General features: G+C 40.3%; 1 protein-coding gene and 1 pseudogene across 1 annotated transcript; both read right to left on the bottom strand.

The window, feature by feature from the left end:
- Positions 1 to 19,582, bottom strand: part of LOC135547713 (protein FAM124A-like) — a 622,546-nt pseudogene that overhangs the window by 104,028 nt on the left and 498,936 nt on the right.
- Positions 4,300 to 18,498, bottom strand: LOC135547707 (guanylate-binding protein 1-like). The gene is made up of 10 exons (XM_064976947.1): positions 18,293 to 18,498; positions 17,467 to 17,661; positions 13,760 to 13,887; positions 13,040 to 13,149; positions 12,229 to 12,425; positions 9,279 to 9,521; positions 8,871 to 9,151; positions 7,944 to 8,156; positions 7,705 to 7,807; positions 4,300 to 4,927 (listed from the first exon to the last, which is right to left on the bottom strand). Exons 2-10 carry the CDS (start codon positions 17,636 to 17,638, stop codon positions 4,464 to 4,466), a joined length of 1,911 nt encoding a protein of 636 aa, XP_064833019.1. The 5' UTR covers positions 17,639 to 17,661; positions 18,293 to 18,498; the 3' UTR covers positions 4,300 to 4,463.

The following is a 19,582-nucleotide window of genomic DNA, read 5'->3' as shown; positions in this document are numbered from 1 at the left end:
AATACTGATCAGAGATGCAGCCAAGAGGCCCATGATCACTCTGGATGAACTGCAGAGATCTACAGCTGAGGTGGGAGACTCTGTCCGTAGGACAACAATCAGTCGTATATTGCACAAATCTGGCCTTTATGGAAGAGTGGCAAGAAGAAAGCCATTTCTTAAAGATATCCATAAAAAGTGTCGTTTAAAGTTTGCCACAAGCCACCTGGGAGACACACCAAACATGTGGAAGAAGGTGCTCTGGTCAGATGAAACCAAAATTGAACTTTTTGGCAACAATGCAAAATGTTATGTTTGGCGTAAAAGCAACACAGCTCATCACCCTGAACACACCATCTCCTCTGTCAAACATGGTGGTGGCAGCATCATGGTTTGGGCCTGCTTTTCTTCAGCAGGGACAGGGAAGATGGTTAAAATTGATGGGAAGATGGATGGAGCCAAATACAGGACCATTCTGGAAGGAAACCTGATGGAGTCTGCAAAAGACCTGAGACTGGGACGGAGATTTGTCTTCCAACAAGACAATGATCCAAAACATAAAGCAAAATCTACAATGGAATGGTTCAAAAATAAACATATCCAGGTGTTAGACTGGCCAAGTCAAAGTCCAGACCTGAATCCAATCGAGAATCTGTGGAAAGAACTGAAAACTGCTGTTCACAAATGCTCTCCATCCAACCTCACTGAGCTCGAGCTGTTTTGCAAGGAGGAATGGGAAAAAATTTCAGTCTCTCGATGTGCAAAACTGACAGAGACATACCCCAAGCGACTTACAGCTGTAATCGCAGCAAAGGGTGGCGCTACAAAGTATTAACTTAAGGGGGCTGAATAATTTTGCACGCCCAATTTTTCAATTTTTGATTTGTTAAAAAAGTTTTAAATATCCAATAAATGTCGTTCCACTTCATGATTGTGTCCCACTAGTTGTTGATTCTTCACCAAAAAATAAAATGTTATATCTTTATGTTTGAAGCCTGAAATGTGGCAAAAGGTCGCAAAGTTCAAGGGGGCCGAATACTTTCGCAAGGCACTATATATTTAAGCAGTACAGCCTGAGAGAGTGAGGTATATTTAAGCAGTACATCCTGAGAGAGTGAGGTATATTTAAGCAGTACATCCTGAGAGAGTGAGGTATATTTAAGCAATAAGGCCTGAGAGAGTGAGGTATATTTAAGCAGTACTTCCTGAGAGAGTGAGGTATATTTAAGCAATAAGGCCTGAGAGAGTGAGGTATATTTAAGCAATAAGTCATGAGAGAGTGAGGTATATTTAAGCAGTACATCCTGAGAGAGTGAGGTATATTTAAGCAGTACAGCCTGAGAAAGTGAGGTATATTTAAGCAATATGGCGTGAGAGAGTGAGGTATATTTAAGCAATAAGTCATGAGAGAGTGAGGTATATTTAAGCAGTACAGCCTGAGAGAGTGAGGTATATTTAAGCAATAAGGCCTGAGAGAGTGAGGTATATTTAAGCAGTACAGCCTGAGAAAGTGAGGTATATTTAAGCAATAAGTCAAGAGAGAGTGAGGTATATTTAAGCAGTACAGCCTGAGAGAGTGAGGTATATTTAAGCAGTACATCCTGAGAGAGTGAGGTTTATTTAAGCAGTACATCCTGAGAGAGTGAGGTATATTTAAGCAGTACATCCTGAGAGAGTGAGGTATTTTTAAGCAGTACAGCCTGAGAGAGTGAGGTATATTTAAGCAGTACATCCTGAGAGAGTGAGGTATATTTAAGCAATAAGGCCTGAGAGAGTGAGGTATATTTAAGCAATAAGGCCTGAGAGAGTGAGGTATATTTAAGCAATAAGGCCTGAGAGAGTGAGGTATATTTAAGCAGTACAGCCTGAGAGAGTGAGGTATTTTTAAGCAGTACAGCCTGAGAGAGTGAGGTATATTTAAGCAATAAGGCCTGAGAGAGTGAGGTATATTTAAGCAGTACATCCTGAGAGAGTGAGGTATATTTAAGCAATAAGGCCTGAGAGAGTGAGGTATATTTAAGCAGTACATCCTGAGAGAGTGAGGTATATTTAAGCAGTACAGCCTGACAGAGTGAGGTATATTTAAGCAATAAGGCCTGAGAGAGTGAGGTATATTTAAGCAGTACAGCCTGAGAGAGTGAGGTATATTTAAGCAGTACATCCTGAGAGAGTGAGGTATATTTAAGCAATAAGGCCTGATAGAGTGAGGTATATTTAAGCAATAAGTCATGAGAGAGTGAGGTATATTTAAGCAGTACATCCTGAGAGAGTGAGGTATATTTAAGCAGTACAGCCTGAGAAAGTGAGGTATATTTAAGCAATAAGTCAAGAGAAAGTGAGGTATATTTAAGCAGTACATCCTGAGAGAGTGAGGTATATTTAAGCAATAAGACCTGAGAGAGTGAGGTATATTTAAGCAGTACATCCTGAGATAGTGAGGTATATTTTATATTTATTCTCTGTATACATCAATGAGGTCGCTCTTGCTGCTGGTGAGTCTCTGATCCACCTCTACGCAGACGACACCATTCTGTATACTTCTGGCCCTTCTTTGGACACTGTGTTAACTAACCTCCAGACGAGCTTCAACGCCATACAACTCTCCTTCTGTGGCCTCCAATTGCTCTTAAATACAAGTAAAACTAAATGCATGCTCTTCAACCGATCGCTACCCGCACCTACCCGCCTGTCCAACATCACTACTCTGGACGGCTCTGATTTTGAATACGTGGACAACTACAAATACTTAGGTGTCTGGTTAGACTGTAAACTCTCCTTCCAGACCCATATCAAATATCTACAATCCAAAGTTAAATCTAGAATTGGCTTCCTATTTCGCAACAAAGCATCCTTCACTCATGCTGCCAAACATACCCTTGTAAAACTGACCATCCTACCAATCCTCGACTTTGGCGATGTCATTTACAAAATAGCCTCCGATATCCTACTCAACAAATTGGATGCAGTCTATCACAGTGCAATCCGTTTTGTCACCAAAGCCCCATATACTACCCACCATTGCGACCTGTACGCTCTCGTTGGCTGGCCCTCGCTTCATACTCGTCGCCAAACCCACTGGCTCCATGTCATCTACAAGACCCTGCTAGGTAAAGTCCCGCCTATCTCAGCTCGCTGGTCACCATAGCATCTCCCACCTGTAGCACACGCTCCAGCAGGTATATCTCTCTCGTCACCCCCAAAACCAATTCTTTCTTTGGCCGCCTCTCCTTCCAGTTCTCTGCTGCCAATGACTGGAACGAACTACAAAAAGCACTGAAACTGGAAACACTTATCTCCCTCACTAGCTTTAAGCACCAAATGTCAGAGCAGCTCACAGATTACTGCACCTGTACATAGCCCACCTATATTTTAGCCCAAACAACTACCTCTTTCCCTACTGTATTTATTTATTTATTTATTTTGCTCCTTTGCATCCCATTATTTTTATTTCTACTTTGCACATTCTTCCATTGCAAATCTACCATTCCAGTTTTTTACTTGCTATATTGTATTTACTTTGCCACCATGGCCTTTTTTTGCCTTTACCTCCCTTATCTCACCTCATTTGCTCACATCGTATATAGACTTGTTTATACTGTATTATTGACTGTATGTTTGTTTTGCTCCATGTGTAACTCTGATTCGTTGTATGTGTCGAACTGGTTTGCTTTATCTTGGCCAGGTCACAATTGTAAATGAGAACTTGTTCTCAACTTGCCTACTTGGTAAAATAAAGGTGAAATAAATAAATAAATAAATGTAAGCAGTACATCCTGAGATAGTGAGGTATATTTAAGCAATAAGGCCTGAGTGAGGGAGGTACATGGCCAAAATACCATGGCTAAGGGCTGTTCTAATTTACGACGCCACGCAGAGTCCCTGGATACAACCCTTAGACATTGAATGTTGGCCAAATATAACAAACCCCTGAGGTGCCTTATTGCGATCATAAACTAGGATTCATTCCTTGAATTATTCTGCTCTTCTCTTTGGTGTGAACAGGAACGATTCACGCTACTAAATCAAACAATTGGAAAACGAGACGGACTTGTGGTGCTCTAACTAACCTTTCTCTTATTGGTATAGTGCTTACCCCCTGGGTGTTGTGTGCTGAAGTTTGTAGTTGTTCTCATACATTTTATAATCACAAACCATTAGTTATTATTCAATTTGCTGGTTTAAGAAAACGACAAAGACGACGATGACTAAGCTGGATTCGGGGTCGAGATCATGATCCCAGTCTTGTGCTTATAGCATTTCTCTGAAAGATTCTCACGATCTGTGTGTGGAGTGTTTAGGGTTTGGAGGGTTCACAAGAGGTCACTCAATCAAATGTTTTTATTAAGCCCTTTACACATCAGCTTTCATAGAAAACCAGCAGGGTTAGATAAAAAAGAATGATGGCTATAGAAGACAAACACTTCAACGCTTCAAGACTCAATATCAGTTTACATTTCATAGTCAGGAATTCAAGGTGGAGTGGATCACATTAGGATACAGGCTTCTTGAGGAAGTCTTTCAACAACTTGTATGCAGGGCTGTGGTCTATTGTTCATCACCCTTATTAACATTTCCATCTGTTCTTTCTGTTCCTCAGCCTGCTTCTTGTAGTCATCCAGCAGAGCCTTCTGATTCTGGGTATTCTTGATATAGGCCTCCCTTTCCAATTCATCCCTCTTCTTAATCTCCAAGATCTCTTGTCTCATTAGCTCAGCCTTCTCCTTATGGCCCTTCTCCAGGAGATCTTTCTGCTCCTGCATCCTGCGTTCCAGCATCCTGTTGAACTCCTGCTGCTGTTGCTTCCTCTCCTCCTCCATCTTCTCTTTCATCTCCTTCAAGTACTTCTCCTGGCTAATGCGATTGTTCTCAATGGTGCGCTCCATCTCTGACTGTTGCTCCCTGAATGCTGCCTTCTCCTGCTCCAGCTCAGCTGTTTTCTTCTTCTCAGCTGGAAGATCCAAGGAGAGAAATAAATAGGAAAACTGGACAACTCATTTTCTCATACAGATTCATACCCATTAAAACCCTCTAGAGTCTATTAGCACACCGGTGTGTCAATCTAAGTAACATAACAAAATACATCAGATTCATACACATTAAAACCCTCTATTGGCCAACAGTGTGTCAATCTAAGTAACATAACAAAATACATCAGATTCATACACATTAAAACCCTCTACAGTCTATTAGCCAACAGTGCCTCAATCTAAGTAACATAACAAAATACATCAGATTCATACACATTAAAACCCTCTAGAGTCTATTAGCACACCGGTGTGTCAATCTAAGTAACATAACAAAATACATCAGATTCATACACATTAAAACCCTCTAGAGTCTATTAGAACACCGGTGTGTCAATCTAAGTAACATAATAAAATACATCAGATTTCAAATCTGTCAGTTAAAGCTAGAGATATGTATATCTGCATTGGGCTGCGTCTCAATCCACCACATCCATCTATGTCACCGTTCCTCATCAGAAGGTGGAAAGGGGCAGATCTACAGCGGTGTTTGTCAGATCAGGAGACGTCCAGAAAAACGGGCCTTCTCATGAAAACATCGAACGGATTAGCCTAAAACTAATATGACTATAGAAAGGGGAGACTCTCACCAACACGATGGCATTCCCCATTTTGCTCTATGACCACAAGTGTCACGGGACTCATCTGAAAGTATCCCGGTACCAGTTTAAAAAAGGAAGTAGCTTTTTGCCAACAAAAACAATTGTTAAATATTTGTCCCAAAAACCCTATATATATTTTTTGCCCCTGAGCTTTGTTATATCACTTAGATTTAGGACAGATATTTCAAAACCTTATTCCTTTTCATTTCATTTTTGATGAACTTTTTTTGCTATTTCAGAGTGCGCTATTTAATGTGTTTCTAGGGGCTATAGTAGTAAAGGCCAAATTCAATATTTTATTTAAAAAAAAATGTTTTATACTTTTTTATACTTTAAGAAGTAATCAAAGAACAAATGGGCGAGATGATCGTTGCTGGACCAGGCAAACACATTTTGAGTTATTTTGTAATTCAACTTTATCACCACTCTAAATTACCCTCAACAGCACATATTGCATGTATGAAGTTTGAAGAGGGGAGATTATTCAGTGCTTTGTAGTGGTGGGCTGGTTCATAGCTATGTTCTGGTCTATTCCCCCGTGATTTGAAAGAGAAACTGCCTGTAAAAAACAGACTTCTCATTTAGTTAACAGCCTATGTGGCATCGATATGAGTCCAACATTTATTCTACACTTAAAATGTAGTAAAAAGCGTAAATAGGATCATTTTGGTCATGAAGTCAGTCTAGCACAGAACAGATGTAAATGAAGGTTGGGTTTGTTTCAATCCTGCCCACATGCCCACTGCTGGCAGCACTCAGGTAATCATCAAATCAGAATGCAGCTGCACGCAACCCGATCTCCATGCCTGTGGTAAATTTGGGTTCAATTTGGATATCCCTATGGCGCTAGTTAGTCCGGCACCAGATTGGTAAACAGTACATACAGAAAGTATTCATACCCCTCGATTTATTTCACATTTTGTGGTGGATTAAAGATATTTTTTTCACTCAATCATCTACACACTACAATGACAACATGTTTTAAAGTTTTTTGAAATGAAATACAAAAATGTCTAATTTACATAAGTATTCACACCCCTGAGTCAAAACAGAATCACTTTTGGCAGCGATTACAGCTGTGAGTCTTTTTGGGCAAGTCTCTGAGAGCTTTCCACACCTGGATTGTACAATATTTGCCCATTATTATTTTCAAAATTCTTCAAAGTGGTTGTGACATTGCTAGACAACCATTTCCAGTCTTGCCATAGATTTTCAAGCAGATTTAGGTCCAAACTCTAACTCGGCCTAAACTGTGACTGTCTTCTTTGTAAGAATTTCCAGTGTAGATTTGGCCTTGCGTTTTAGGTTATTGTCCTGCTGAAAGGTGGGAAGCTGAACAAGGTTTTCCCCTAGGATTTTACCTGTGCTTAGCTCCATTCAATGTATTGTTTATCCTGAAAACTACAAAGTTCTTAACAATTACAAGCATACCCATAACATGCAGTCACCACTATGCTTGAAAATGTGGAGAGTGGTACTCAGTCAATTAGGTTAGTATTGAGAAGTACAATGTTTTTGATCAATCCTTTGTTTTCTTCTATCACAGCCACACTCTGTAACTGTTTTAATGTCACCATTGGCCTAATGGTGAAATCCCTGAGTGGTTTCCTTTCTCTACGGCAACTGAGTTAAGAAGGATGCCTGTATCTTTGTAAAGACTGGGTGAATTCCATCCAAAGTATAATTAAGAACTTTACCATGGCCAAAGGGATATTCAGCGGCTACTTTTATTCTTTTTACCCATCTACCAATAGGTGACCTTCTTTGCGAGGCATTGGAAAACCTCCCTGGTCTTTGTGGTTGAATCTGTGTTTGAAAAAGTCCAGAGGTGGGAATACTTTCTGAAGGCACTGGAAAATAATCATATCATTCAAAATACCAGATTATAGCAAAGTTCTAATTCATGAAATCTGTCATAATTTATATGTTCTAGTCGGCCACCAATAATACTGTTACTACATAATACTTAAAGTTGTATTTTTGGGCGGGGCCTGGCATTAGGGCGGAGCCATTGGTCTCGTTTCCATCTTCCGAACATTAGCCTAACACAGTTGATTTTTATTTTATAATTGGAAAAAAACCATTGAGGTGTGGATTACCTTGGATTTCTTTCTCATTTTCAGTCAGTTTTTTGTCAGCTTGCTGGATGAAGTTGGAATCTGCACTCTTGTCCTTCAGGAACTGCTCCAGAACCTCCTCAGCCTGCAGAAAACAGGCCTCATAGGTTGTTGTATTGATTTAGATTGAATGTTGAATTGTTCATTACTGACTAATGATGGATGTTTTTTGATTCTCTAATACAATACGTTGTTGATGTTGTTTGGTTTCCAGCTCTTACCCTGATTCCTTTGTTGGGCTCGGCCCGGTACTGTGCCACTATGTTGTCATGGTGATTGCAGTAAAGCCCATAGCCTCCTGGTGTGGCGTACGTCCCCGCCTTCATCCCCTGATCCATCTGAGCAGACAGATTCTCCAGAAGATCCTTGCACTTCTTCTCTGAGGCATCCTTGTTCTGTTTGAAAAGGTCGGCGGAGTGGTTGCTAATGACCTCCTGAAAGATTCATTGGGAATATTCAGATGCAGGTGTGTAGAATAAGATAAACAATCAGACAATTATAGAAAGACAGTTCTAGAAAAGGTTTATTACAGCATGCTAACATTGGAGAATACAGTATACACCACATGAGAAACACAGCAGCTGTAAGTCAACCTCGATACAATAACACATTGTAGATCAGATTGTTCTCTAAGAAGCAACATTTTATAGTATACAAGGTAAGGTTGACCTTCAGCTGATGCTAGCTTCAGACATGTGAACCTTGGTATGAGCTGATACTAGCTTCAGACATGTGAAACCTGGTATGAGCTGATACTAGCTTCAGACATGTGAAACCTGGTATGAGCTGATACTAGCTTCAGACATGTGAACCCTGGTATGCCAATAGTGATTAAGAGTTACATACTGGCTCCATATCTATATTAGGCTTTTATTCAACATTGTGTTCTTTTAATCCAAGATTAAAAATCTAATCTGAGCAATGATTTTCACAGTAGTGTTCTTTTGTCTCTAGAAGTTAATTGATTGAGGAACAGCACTGCTTGGTCATATAACACCTGGTGTCCTTGGGTCTTACTGGTGTTACTGTTACAGGTGATTATCATTTTGTAGCATAAGCTAAATCAATCATTTTTCAATTGAATGGCCTTGACAAGTTAGAAATGCATTGTGTGAACCAGGCACAGATCTAGAATGATGATCCATTACCGCAAGAGCTTTCAAGAATTCCCAATTTTCATCTTTGAAGGATCGCTTCATGAACGCCTTTGTGGCCTGGGTCTCTGAGCGAAGATGGTTCTCTGACAGCTGATTGATGTCCACTGGGAATAAGGCCTTCACATCCTCCATTCCCTTCAGGTACACCGCCAGGCCCTCAACCACAGCAGCCTGGTTCTCAATTTTAGCCATGGCCAACACAGCATTCTCCAGACAGGGCACATTGCCTTTGGCAATGGTCTCCACATAGGTGTTGACCAAGTGGCCTAGCACTGCAATCAGATAGAGGTGGGAGGATAAAATATGTGTCACTAAGTATTTAGTGGAACAATAAAATTCAATATAACAATATATGTATCCATTTTCACATACTGTACTTTAGGTAGATGTCTGACTCACTCTCTCCAGTCAATGTGTGTCCCCCTATAACAGTCTTCATACGGCTCTCCTGGAAAATGAAGCGGCAGAAAGTATCTGCGACCTCTCTGAAGCGTTCAGAAAGCTCAGCCTCGTCCATGGAGTCCAGTCGGTGCATGTTGTCAGGAGTTGTTGGCGAGGGGAACACAAAACACTTGCGTGAGGGGAAGAAGTTCCGGATGCACTCTCGTGGAGCGTTGTAGACATTGATCTTTTTACTAGTACCTGAAAGATAACATTGGCATTACTGGATTTTATAGTACTTGCAGACCTTGGGTGTGTCCCAATAATATCTCCTTTCTCCTCCATCCTATCAGAGCTCTTGCAGCATGAACTGACATGTTGTCCACCCAATCAAAGGATCAGAGAATGAATCTAGTACTGAAAGCATAAGCTACAGCTAGCTAGCACTGCAGTGTATGAAGTTTGGTGAGTAATTGACTCAAAGAGAAAGACAATAGTTTTACAGATTTAAACAAATGTATTTCTATAAAAATGAAGGAGAAGCGACAGAGTGCTACATCTTCTTATATTTGTTCTACTTTCACTGAGCTAGTGAATGCAGCTAGTTAGATTATCCTACTCAAACAACCGGCTAAAACAAAGAGGGATGCTATGTTACCTAGCCGAATGTCTATCCAACACTGGAACTCTTCCAAGGTAAGATTTTGGTTTTATTAATTTATTGCCACCGGGGCCCACCGGGTTAACTGCTAAACTGCTTGCTGACTGTTAACTCTAACGTTACTGCATGAATGTTGCTGATTTAGTAACACCTTACTTCTATTAGCTATGTTGACTATGACGTTAGCTAATATGGTGATAACGATGTCGACTATGTGTAGCAGTTAGCGGATATGATATGAAGGTTTGGCTATTTTTTTGCCTGGTCAGCTAGACAGCTGATGTGTTGTGCACTGAAGTCTACAAGCAAAGAGAAAAGGTGAGAGGAGATGCGAGAAGGAATTATATATGTATATAACGCGCAAAATAATCATATTGTTTGTATGTGGCTCCTACGAAAGTGAACTGTGTTTGCGTGTGATTAAGGGTGTATTAATTCCGCCGATTCTGTTGAAAAGTATTTCTTAAATGGATCGAAACGGGGATAAATATACCTGCATTTGTCCAATGGAATCTCTCGTTTGCAACTGTTGGACTAATGATTGCACCCTAGTTTAGCTAGATGAAGGGCAAGAGTGTGCAAGGCGGTATTGAATGTGCCACTGTCTGTCACCTTGATTACTCCAACTTGTCTCTCAACCTGTTTCTACCTACGTTGTAAACTTTCATTCATCGGTGAGGTTGAAGCAACCTCATGTTAGTAGTATCATGTAGTAGCCTCAACTTATCGATGTTATATTAAACTGGGTGAATGGAATATGAATGACAGTCACCCAATATGCTGTAATAGAAACAAGGCCATGCTCACGGAAAAACAATTATTGTCCTCCCTCCCTCTTAAACGTCACTGACCTGTTTCATTCATCTGCTTGATCTTATATTTAGCATCACATTGAAGTGTTTTACCACGCTCTTTTCAGGACAACCAGGACTACATGTGGAACAACCATTTGACGTAAACAATTGCATTTGTGAGATGAATTGCAAATGTAAAAAAAAAAATACGGTCCGACTTAACAGAAACCTGATAAAAAAATGAATTTATAAAAATGCTGTTGGTCCAGAAATTGTTTGCTCAGGGGGAATTAATATCCAATTACTCAGTGACAACTGTGTGACATTTGGAGATTGGGACAGCAACTATGTGATCTTATTACAGTATTATAGACACTATGTCCTGGGATTTCCTATGATCTTCTATGTAGAAGGAGTATGTAGCTCAAACACACAATGTTTAAAAGGGGTTGAAGTTAATAAATCACGCTGGTGTGATTGTGTGACTCCACCCGGCTCCTGTGTGCTCTGTTGCCAGTTAGGGTGAGGCTACTTGAAGAGAGAGGGCGGACAGATTCGGTGGGTACCCCCTCTGCCTGTGTCTGCCTCGGTCAAGCAACGTTTACCTCTCTTCCCAGACATGTTGATGAACGGTCCGGTCCCACCCCAGTAAACCGTTTCCTACCTGGACTTTCGAGACTGAGCGAGCTAAACAAGCGCTGCATATAACTAGCTTTTCCTTTCTGCCCACAGTTGAGTTGCTGGGGTAGCTCTCTTGTTAAGAATACGTAGCTTAAATTCGCTTGGTTATTCTAAATAGTCAAAGATGCTAGCTAGCCTACCTTGCCAGAGCCCCTTTTGCTTCCCGCACCTCAACTCTTTTCATTCCTGGGAATTATATTCAATTACGATTCACTCCAGTCTGTTACAACAGCTGCCTGTCCCATTCCCAGCTATGTTACAAGGTATTTTGTCGCCCATAGCTATGACTGGTCTGTAGGGTAACCTGCACGATAAGGCTTTTCCCCTTGGTCTATTTTTTTATGCCTTCCAGCGCTGGGTGCCAGCCGGTTGCATCTTACTTATCTTACACATCTTACCGCCTAAACCGAGTGATGCTCCTCACTGATTGCCAGAGCCTGTGTACCCAGAGTGGGCTAGGCTTTAGGCAAACCTTGGCACATGAACACAGGTTTTTCAACTGAGATCCACAGTGTTCACAGGTGTCAAGAGTGTTGTCTCCCACATATGAGTTAGATGAAAAGTATCCATCTCCACGTTCAGACAAACAGTTGTCAAGTTTGGTGGAAGAATCTCTCCCAGTCCCAGGATTTCATTGGCCTTGTCTGGTGTGATTGTAGATCCTTCAGCCAAAGTCGCGAGACTACTCCTTCAGGGAACAGTAGTTATATTCATAAGGCTACGCTTTGCATCATACAGTGGTATATTGTCTGATATACACACAGCTGGAATGCTGTTTGAGCCAATCAGCATCTAGGTCTCAAACTACCTGGTTTATATGAATGAAAATCACCTGTCTTGAGTTTCAGGGAATTCTCCAGATACTGGTCTGGAGTGATTTCTCTGTCGTCTATCTCGAGCTGTAGAGTGAAATCTCTGACGGTCCACACAAAATTAGGAAAGAACTGCATAAACTGTGTGCCCTCTCCTTCCTCCTCATCGACAGTGGAAGACTTCACCTTGATCATCTCTGTCAGCTCGTTCACATATCTGTAGGACCGGTTGAGGATTGATACACGATTTCCCAAAGCTCATGTCAATGTCTTACACAGTTTGTGTTCAGGGACTTGAATTTCAGGGAAATTACAAACAAACAAAAAAACAAACAAAACAAGTAATTTTCAGTTTAGATTTCAACTGACACAGTAACGTCATGTGTTTGAAAGTCACAGACATTGCTTTTCGTCAACACCAGCTCTTCATGTTCACTGAAGCTAAGAATCAATCCCGGAACCGGCATCCTGAGATTTCTCAAACCCTTTACAGTTTCCAGAGAAATAAATGACTACGTATTACTGATAAACATGACATATGCAACTTGCATATAGTACATTTAATTAAATGGAACATATTTAGTTGGCGCATTATGACCATTTAAATGCTCTACCATATCACTGATTAGGTCGAGCCTACAATTAAATCATGTTAAAAATGTACATACAAATTCATGAAAATGTTCATCACAATTAGCTAGGCTTTCACTAATATGGCTGAGATTACTGTCAAAAGCCTAACAAACAAGCAAACTATCATACCAAATACCACAACAGATTATGTCCACAAGATGCCACAGAATGGAGTCAAATGTTGACCCAAAAGGATACTGAAGCTTCTCCACAGCATCATTGTCGATGGTCCCTCGACTGTTGTAGACCAGAGTACTGCTTAACAGAATGGCCAGCGAGAAGATCCAGGCATCATTCTTAGAATCCCCCTGAAACAAGTATCACAACATGTATCGGTGTCACGACTCCGACCGAAGGACGCTTCCCTTCCCGTTTGGGTGGCGCTCGGCGGTCGTCGTCGCCGGCCTACTAGCTGCCACTGATTATTTCCTCCCCCTCCTTATGTGTTTATTGAGTGCACCTGTTTTGAGTTGGGTAAGATAGTAGTGAGGCTTTATTAGTCAGCCGGCCCGCCTGGTTCCTTGTGCGGGATTAATTATTGTGACCTTCTGTTTTGTGTAACTTGTGTGCACGTCTATGTGTTTCGTGTTTTCCCATTTTTGTGGTTTTTCCTGGACAGTTTAAGTCCCCCTTTTTGGGCCTTTTGTTTGTTCATTACGCCCTGTGTTTTCGTGGGGTTGGCTTATGTTCGCCGTTTCTTTGTGCATTAAAATAGCACTCCCCTGAACTCTCTGCTTCCTGCGCCTGACTTCTCACCCACTATGCTCAGATCGTTACAATCGGATCTCTGACAAAGTAATCATCTTGTTTAAATGATGAGTGTGCAGATACAGTATGCGTTCACTGTGCTTTGTTGGTAAATGAAGGAATGTGAATATGTAATGTGGATTGTAAAGAGATTGAACTTTGACCTCCCACCTTCTCCACGTCCCCCAGCCCCTCTGTATCCAGCAGCACCAGGGTGTGGTCTGTTTTTTCAGGATGAGGGACACACCACATCCAGATGCCCTTAGTCTTAGACTGGATGGTGGCTCCAAGGGCAAAACCTAAATCAACAGAGATTGATGAGGACATTTACAGTATAAATATTAAACCAGCCTATAACACTGTTACAGAGCTGGACCAGAACTACTGCAGACCAGAACTAGCTAGCTACTAGCAAAGCCCTCGACCAGAGTTAGTGAGTATGGACCAGAACTAGCTAGTTACTAGCTACGCCTTAGACGAGAGTTAGTTAGTATGGACCAGAACTACTGCAGACCAGAACTAGCTCATTACTAGCTACGCCTTAGACCAGAGTTAGTTAGTACGGACCAGAACTAGCTAGCTACTACCAAAGCCCTAGACCAGAGTTAGTTAGTATGGACCAGAACTAGCTAATTACTAGCTACGCCTTAGAACAGAGTTAGTAAGTGTGGACCAGAACTACTGCAGACCAGAGCTAGGGGGGAGGGGCATATAGTTGCCACATTTTAGGGAACAAAAAGATATGGGACAAAATTCACTTTGAATTAAATGGTAAATAATGTATTGTGTAATATTTGAGTCACTTTTGTTGTAAATAAGAATAGTATATGTTTGTAAACACTTCTACATTAATGTGGATGCTACCATGGTTACGCATAGTCCTGAATGAATCGTGAATAATGATGAGTGAGGAAGTTCATACACCCAAGACATGCTGCCCTCTCACCATTACAATAACAGGGGAGTTTAGCATTTTATATCATACCTCCAAGACATGCTACCCTCTCACCATTACAATAACAGGGGAGGTTAGCATTTTATATCATACCTCCAAGACATGCTAACCTCTCACCATTACAATAACAGGGGAGGTTAGCATTTTATATCATACCTCCAAGACATGCTAACCTCTCACCATTACAATAACAGGGGAGGTTAGCATTTTATATCATACCTCCAAGACATGCTAACCTCTCACCATTACAATAAAAGGGGAGTTTATCAAGATTCTTTAAAATGGTATAAAATACTTATATGTTTGAGGAAAATTAATTATGAGATTTCTGTTGTTTTGAATTTGGCGCCCTGCACTTTCACTGGCAGTTGTCATATCGATCCCGTTAGCGGGATCTCAGCCATAAGACGTTTTAAGTATACAATTGTTATATATATATTTATATACAAATATATATATTATTAAAATTAATTTATAACAATATTTAACAACCAACTCTGTAATTACAATGTTGTTACATGGGATACATATGTATTTAAAATGTACTTACCCAGAAGCAAGCAATTTAATCTAAAGTGAGGTGACATTTTTAATTACTATGTAGTTACAATGTAACAACCTTTATAGACAACAGGCGAAACAGGAAAAATTAGGTTTGTTTGACATCTCAGTTTGACATCTCTTTAAAGGATTTCAAGGTCGAGAAAGTAATTTCAGAAGCCAGCAGATTTCATTATTTACCAACAACAGCTGCAAATTCCAACAAAACCACTTCAGGTTTTTAAGTTCTTGTTCCTTGCTTTGTCTACCAATACTATCATGAATCAAATACCTGTTGTGGTTCAGAGTGCAGTATTTATTTAGTTTCATAAGGGAGATGGAGATGACAGGTTATGATTGTGACCATGGTGATTTCAATACTTTTGTTTAAATCTATCAAAAGTAGAGAACCTTCCAGACCGTGAGTGGTCTTGTTTCATTACATGTAATGAGGTCATGAAGAAGGGGTCCTTATTGTAAAGCTGACCCTGCTCCTTCCTGATTAATTTAAGATTTTAGAAAAATCTGGAGTTGGCCAAAATTCTGCACACGTTTTTAAGGAATCACAGTTTTGGATGAAATACTCCCTGACGTCACAGAGGGCTGTTGTCAGGAACCACATAAGATCATTTTTTTAAACATTTTTACAACCACATTTTGGGAGAGTTTGAAATTGTTATCCTTTCCACGGGACATGGGCATTTTTGTTCATAGAAAAAACACGGAAATTAATAAAGTAAAAAATGAATATTACAGTCGAAGTCAGAAGTTTACATACACTTATTTTGGAGTCATTTAAACTCATTTTTCAACCACTCCACAAATGCCTTGTTAACAAACTATAGTTTGGCAATTCGGTTAGGATATCTACTTTTTGCATGACACAAGTAATTTTTCCAACAACTGTTTACAGACAGATTATTTCACTTATAATTCACTGTATCACAATTCCAATGGTTCAGAAGTTCATATACACTAAGCTGACTGTGACTTTAAACAACTTGGAAAATTCCAGAAAATTATGTCATGCCTTTAGAAGCTTCTAATAGGCTAATTGACATTATTTGAATCGATTGGAGGTGAACCCGTGGATGTTTTTCAAGGTCTACCTTCAAACTCAGTGCCTCTTTGCTTGACATCATGAGAAAATTGTAAAAAATCGTACTTTGGTGTAAAAAGTGCAAATCAATCCCAGAACAACAGCAAAGGACCTTGTGAAGATGCTGGAGGAAACAGGTAAAAGTATCTATAACCACAGTAAAACGAGTCCTATATCGACATAACCTGAAAGGCCGCGCAGCAAGGAAGAAGCCACGTTTCCAAAACCGCCATAAAAAAGCCAAACTACGGTTTGCAACTGCACATGGTGACAAAGATCGTACTTTTTGAAGAAATGTCCTCTGATCTGATGAAACAAAAATAGAACTGTTTGGGCATAATGACCATTGTTATGTTATGTTATGTTATGAGGAGAAAGGGGAGGCTTGCAAGCTGGAGAACACCATCCCAACCGTGAAGCACGGGGGTGGCAGCATCATGTTGCCGGGGTGCTTTGCTGCAGGGGGGACTGGTGCACTTCACAAAATAGATGGCATCATGAAGGGGGGAAATTATGTGGATATATTGAAGCAACATCTCAAGACATCAGTCGGAAGTTAAAGCTTGCTCACAAATGGGTCTCCAAATGGACAACGACCCCAAGCATACTTCCAAAGTTTTGGCAAAATAGCTTAAGGACAACAAAGTCAAGGTATTGGAGTGGCCATCACAAAGCCCTGACTTCAATCCTATAGAAAATGTGTGGGCAGAACTGAAAAGCGTGTGTGTGCAAGGAGGCCTACAAACCTGACTCAGTTACAGCAGCTCTGTCAGGAGGAAGGGGCCAAAATTGACCGAACTTATTGTGGGAAGCTTGTGGAAGGCTACCCGAAACGTTTGACCCAAGTTAAACAATTTAAAGGCAATGCTACCAAATACTAATTGAGTGTATGTAAACTTCTGACCCACTGGGAATGTGATGAAAGAAATAAAAGCTGAAATAAATAACTCTCTACGATTATTCTGACATTTCACTTTGTTAAAATAAAGTGGTGATCCTAACTGGATTACTTTTTTACACGGATTAAATGACAGGAATTGAGAAAAACTGAGTTTAAATGGACTTGGCTGTGGTGTATGTAAACTTCACACTTCAACTGTACATATCGTGATCTATTTTATTGCAACAAAAGTTTCAAGAATCCCTGTCCTACTATCTTTCTACAGTTATTACTGTGTAGTTACAAAGTAGTAGGAGAAACTTAATGTACAGTGTTACCTAAAAAGACTGAGGCACAGATGATGTCCAAACCTGTTTGTAAAGTAAGATATATTTGTCTCTCACCACTTCTCTTCTGAGCCAGCTTGTTCATGAGGTAGGACTTTCCGGTGCGATACAGCCCGACCACAGACACAACAACGACTTTCTGTTTCAGTCCCTTCAGGTAGTTGATGGCCTCTGGTTCTACGCAAAGCTCTCCGTCAGTGTTTTTAACGAGGCACATTGGGGAATCCATGGTCAAGTGGCTTCACAAGATCACTTAAAAGCAAACGGTTGATACAAGTTAATCATCATTAATACTTATTTAACCTCAATGATGCTATTCCTTGTCGTGTCAATAGCAAAATACAACGCATTTTGCCATCATAAACCATTTAAATTCCAATAATGATCTGTAACAATAATAAATAGTAAATAGTTTCACAGCATCTTAAGACACAATTCTAATGCAGGAATCTCCTGCTCCAGTCCAGTAGTGACTGGTTCTACAAGCTTATATTGTAGTCCAGCACTAACATGTCTGATTGAAAATATCAAGGTCAAGACTGAAGATCATCATTAGTAGATAATTTGACACAGGTTTGTTATTGCTTTGGTGTTTGTCTGCCAGATAAACTCTAAAAATATTTATCATGAAGAACACCTGGGGTGACAAATGTTATAAATGTCTCTTCATTATTATACAACGATCAGAGTTTTTCAGTTTGGTACAAGCAATAGGAAAGTGGTCCCTGAAATCATTTTTAAAAACACCACTGTCCAAGCTCTTATGGAGTCAATTTGTAAGGATTAGGTCAACCAGCGAAGAGTTTGAAGATAATTTTTTTCCATGAATACCTGTGGGTTTGGAAATCAGAAGAGTCCGGTTAAAGTCAGGCTTGATACTCACGTATACTCGTAGTTTCGCTGACAGTCAAGGATCCTCTGCAAACCAATTTGGCAATGATGGCAAAAGCAGTAAGCAGCAGGCTATTTAAAGGCTGCAGACACTGAAAGTGAAAGTGAACTCCTGTCTTATGAACTCTTTCATCATCAAAGTTATACAATAATCCATCATAACAGGAACAGCTGTGGGAAACTACCCCAGATTCTAAGTGCCTTATATTCATGGGGGGGAATTTTGTGGTGATAATGTTTTGTGGAAGGGGGATGCAGACGCCACCCATTCGCCCTCCAACCAGACCGCCCCCCATCTGTCCTACAGCCGGACAATATTTAATGAACTTTTGCGCCCCGTGGACATAACCGTAGAAGGACCTTTTCCCCTACTGTCGATCTATACTCTAGTACCTTAGGACCATTGCAACAAGGAATTAAGGTTGCTGAGGGTGTTGCAGTACCCCCAGAAAAATCAGAATTTGTGAGAAAAAAAGATCATCCTCTGAAAAATAGTGCACTGTGCCTTTCGCTCTGAATTAGTGGACCGATATAGCAGTCTGTAGCACGGGCAAAAGCAAACGTCTGCATCCCCCTTCCACGAAACATTATCACCACAAAATTCCCCCTTACAATCTGGGTTCCCACAGCCGTTCCTGTATTGATGTTATGATGAATTATTGTAGTACTTAGGTCATGAAAGAGTTCATCAGACAGGTCACTTTCACTTTCAGTATCTGCAGCCTTTAAATAGCTATAATGGATATAACCACTGAAGGTATTTTTTCCTACTTCCTATACTCTAGTGTTACTAGCACTACAGACTATTCACCTCCTCTCTTGAAACTAACAATGGATTAAAACTGAGCAAATAAGAAATTAATCTCTGTATTGTTTTGTTTGTTCAGTCCTCCATCTCCTTTCTGCCTTAAATTAGTATTTTAGGACTTTTTTCTTGATAAACCCTTCTGTCAAAACGCATAGTACCTTAGGACCATTGTAACAAGGAATTAAGGTTGCTGAGGGTGTTGCAGTACCCCCAGAAAAATCAGAATTTGTAAAAAAATAAAATAATAATCCTCTGAAAAATAGTGCACTGTGCCTTTCGCTAGCTCTGAATTAGTGGACCGATATAGCAGTCTGTTGCAAATCAAATCAAATCAAATTTTATTTGTCACATACACATGGTTAGCAGATGTTAATGCGAGTGTAGCGAAATGCTGGTGCTTCTAGTTCCGACAATGCAGTAATAACCAACAAGTAATCTAACTAACAATTCCTAAACTACTGTCTTATACACAGT

The sequence above is a fragment of the Oncorhynchus masou genome, chromosome 10, assembly GCF_036934945.1.
Source record: "Oncorhynchus masou masou isolate Uvic2021 chromosome 10, UVic_Omas_1.1, whole genome shotgun sequence".
In the NCBI taxonomy this organism is placed as follows: Eukaryota; Metazoa; Chordata; class Actinopteri; order Salmoniformes; family Salmonidae; genus Oncorhynchus; species Oncorhynchus masou.
The sequence above is the reverse complement of the archived record's forward strand: the minus strand, read 5'-3'. Positions and strand labels throughout refer to the sequence as shown.

Excerpts from the sequence above, each read along its gene's own strand:
- LOC135547707 (XM_064976947.1), bottom strand. The coding sequence starts at position 17,638 with ATGGATTCCCCAATGTGCCTCGTTAAAAACACTGACGGAGAGCTTTGC. Across the intron at positions 13,888-17,466 it reads GCTGGCTCAGAAGAGAAGTG|GTTTTGCCCTTGGAGCCACC; the intron begins GTGAGAGACAAA and ends CTGTTGATTTAG. Across the intron at positions 9,522-12,228 it reads TTCCCTGAAACTCAAGACAG|GTACTAGTAAAAAGATCAAT; the intron begins GTGATTTTCATT and ends GTTATCTTTCAG.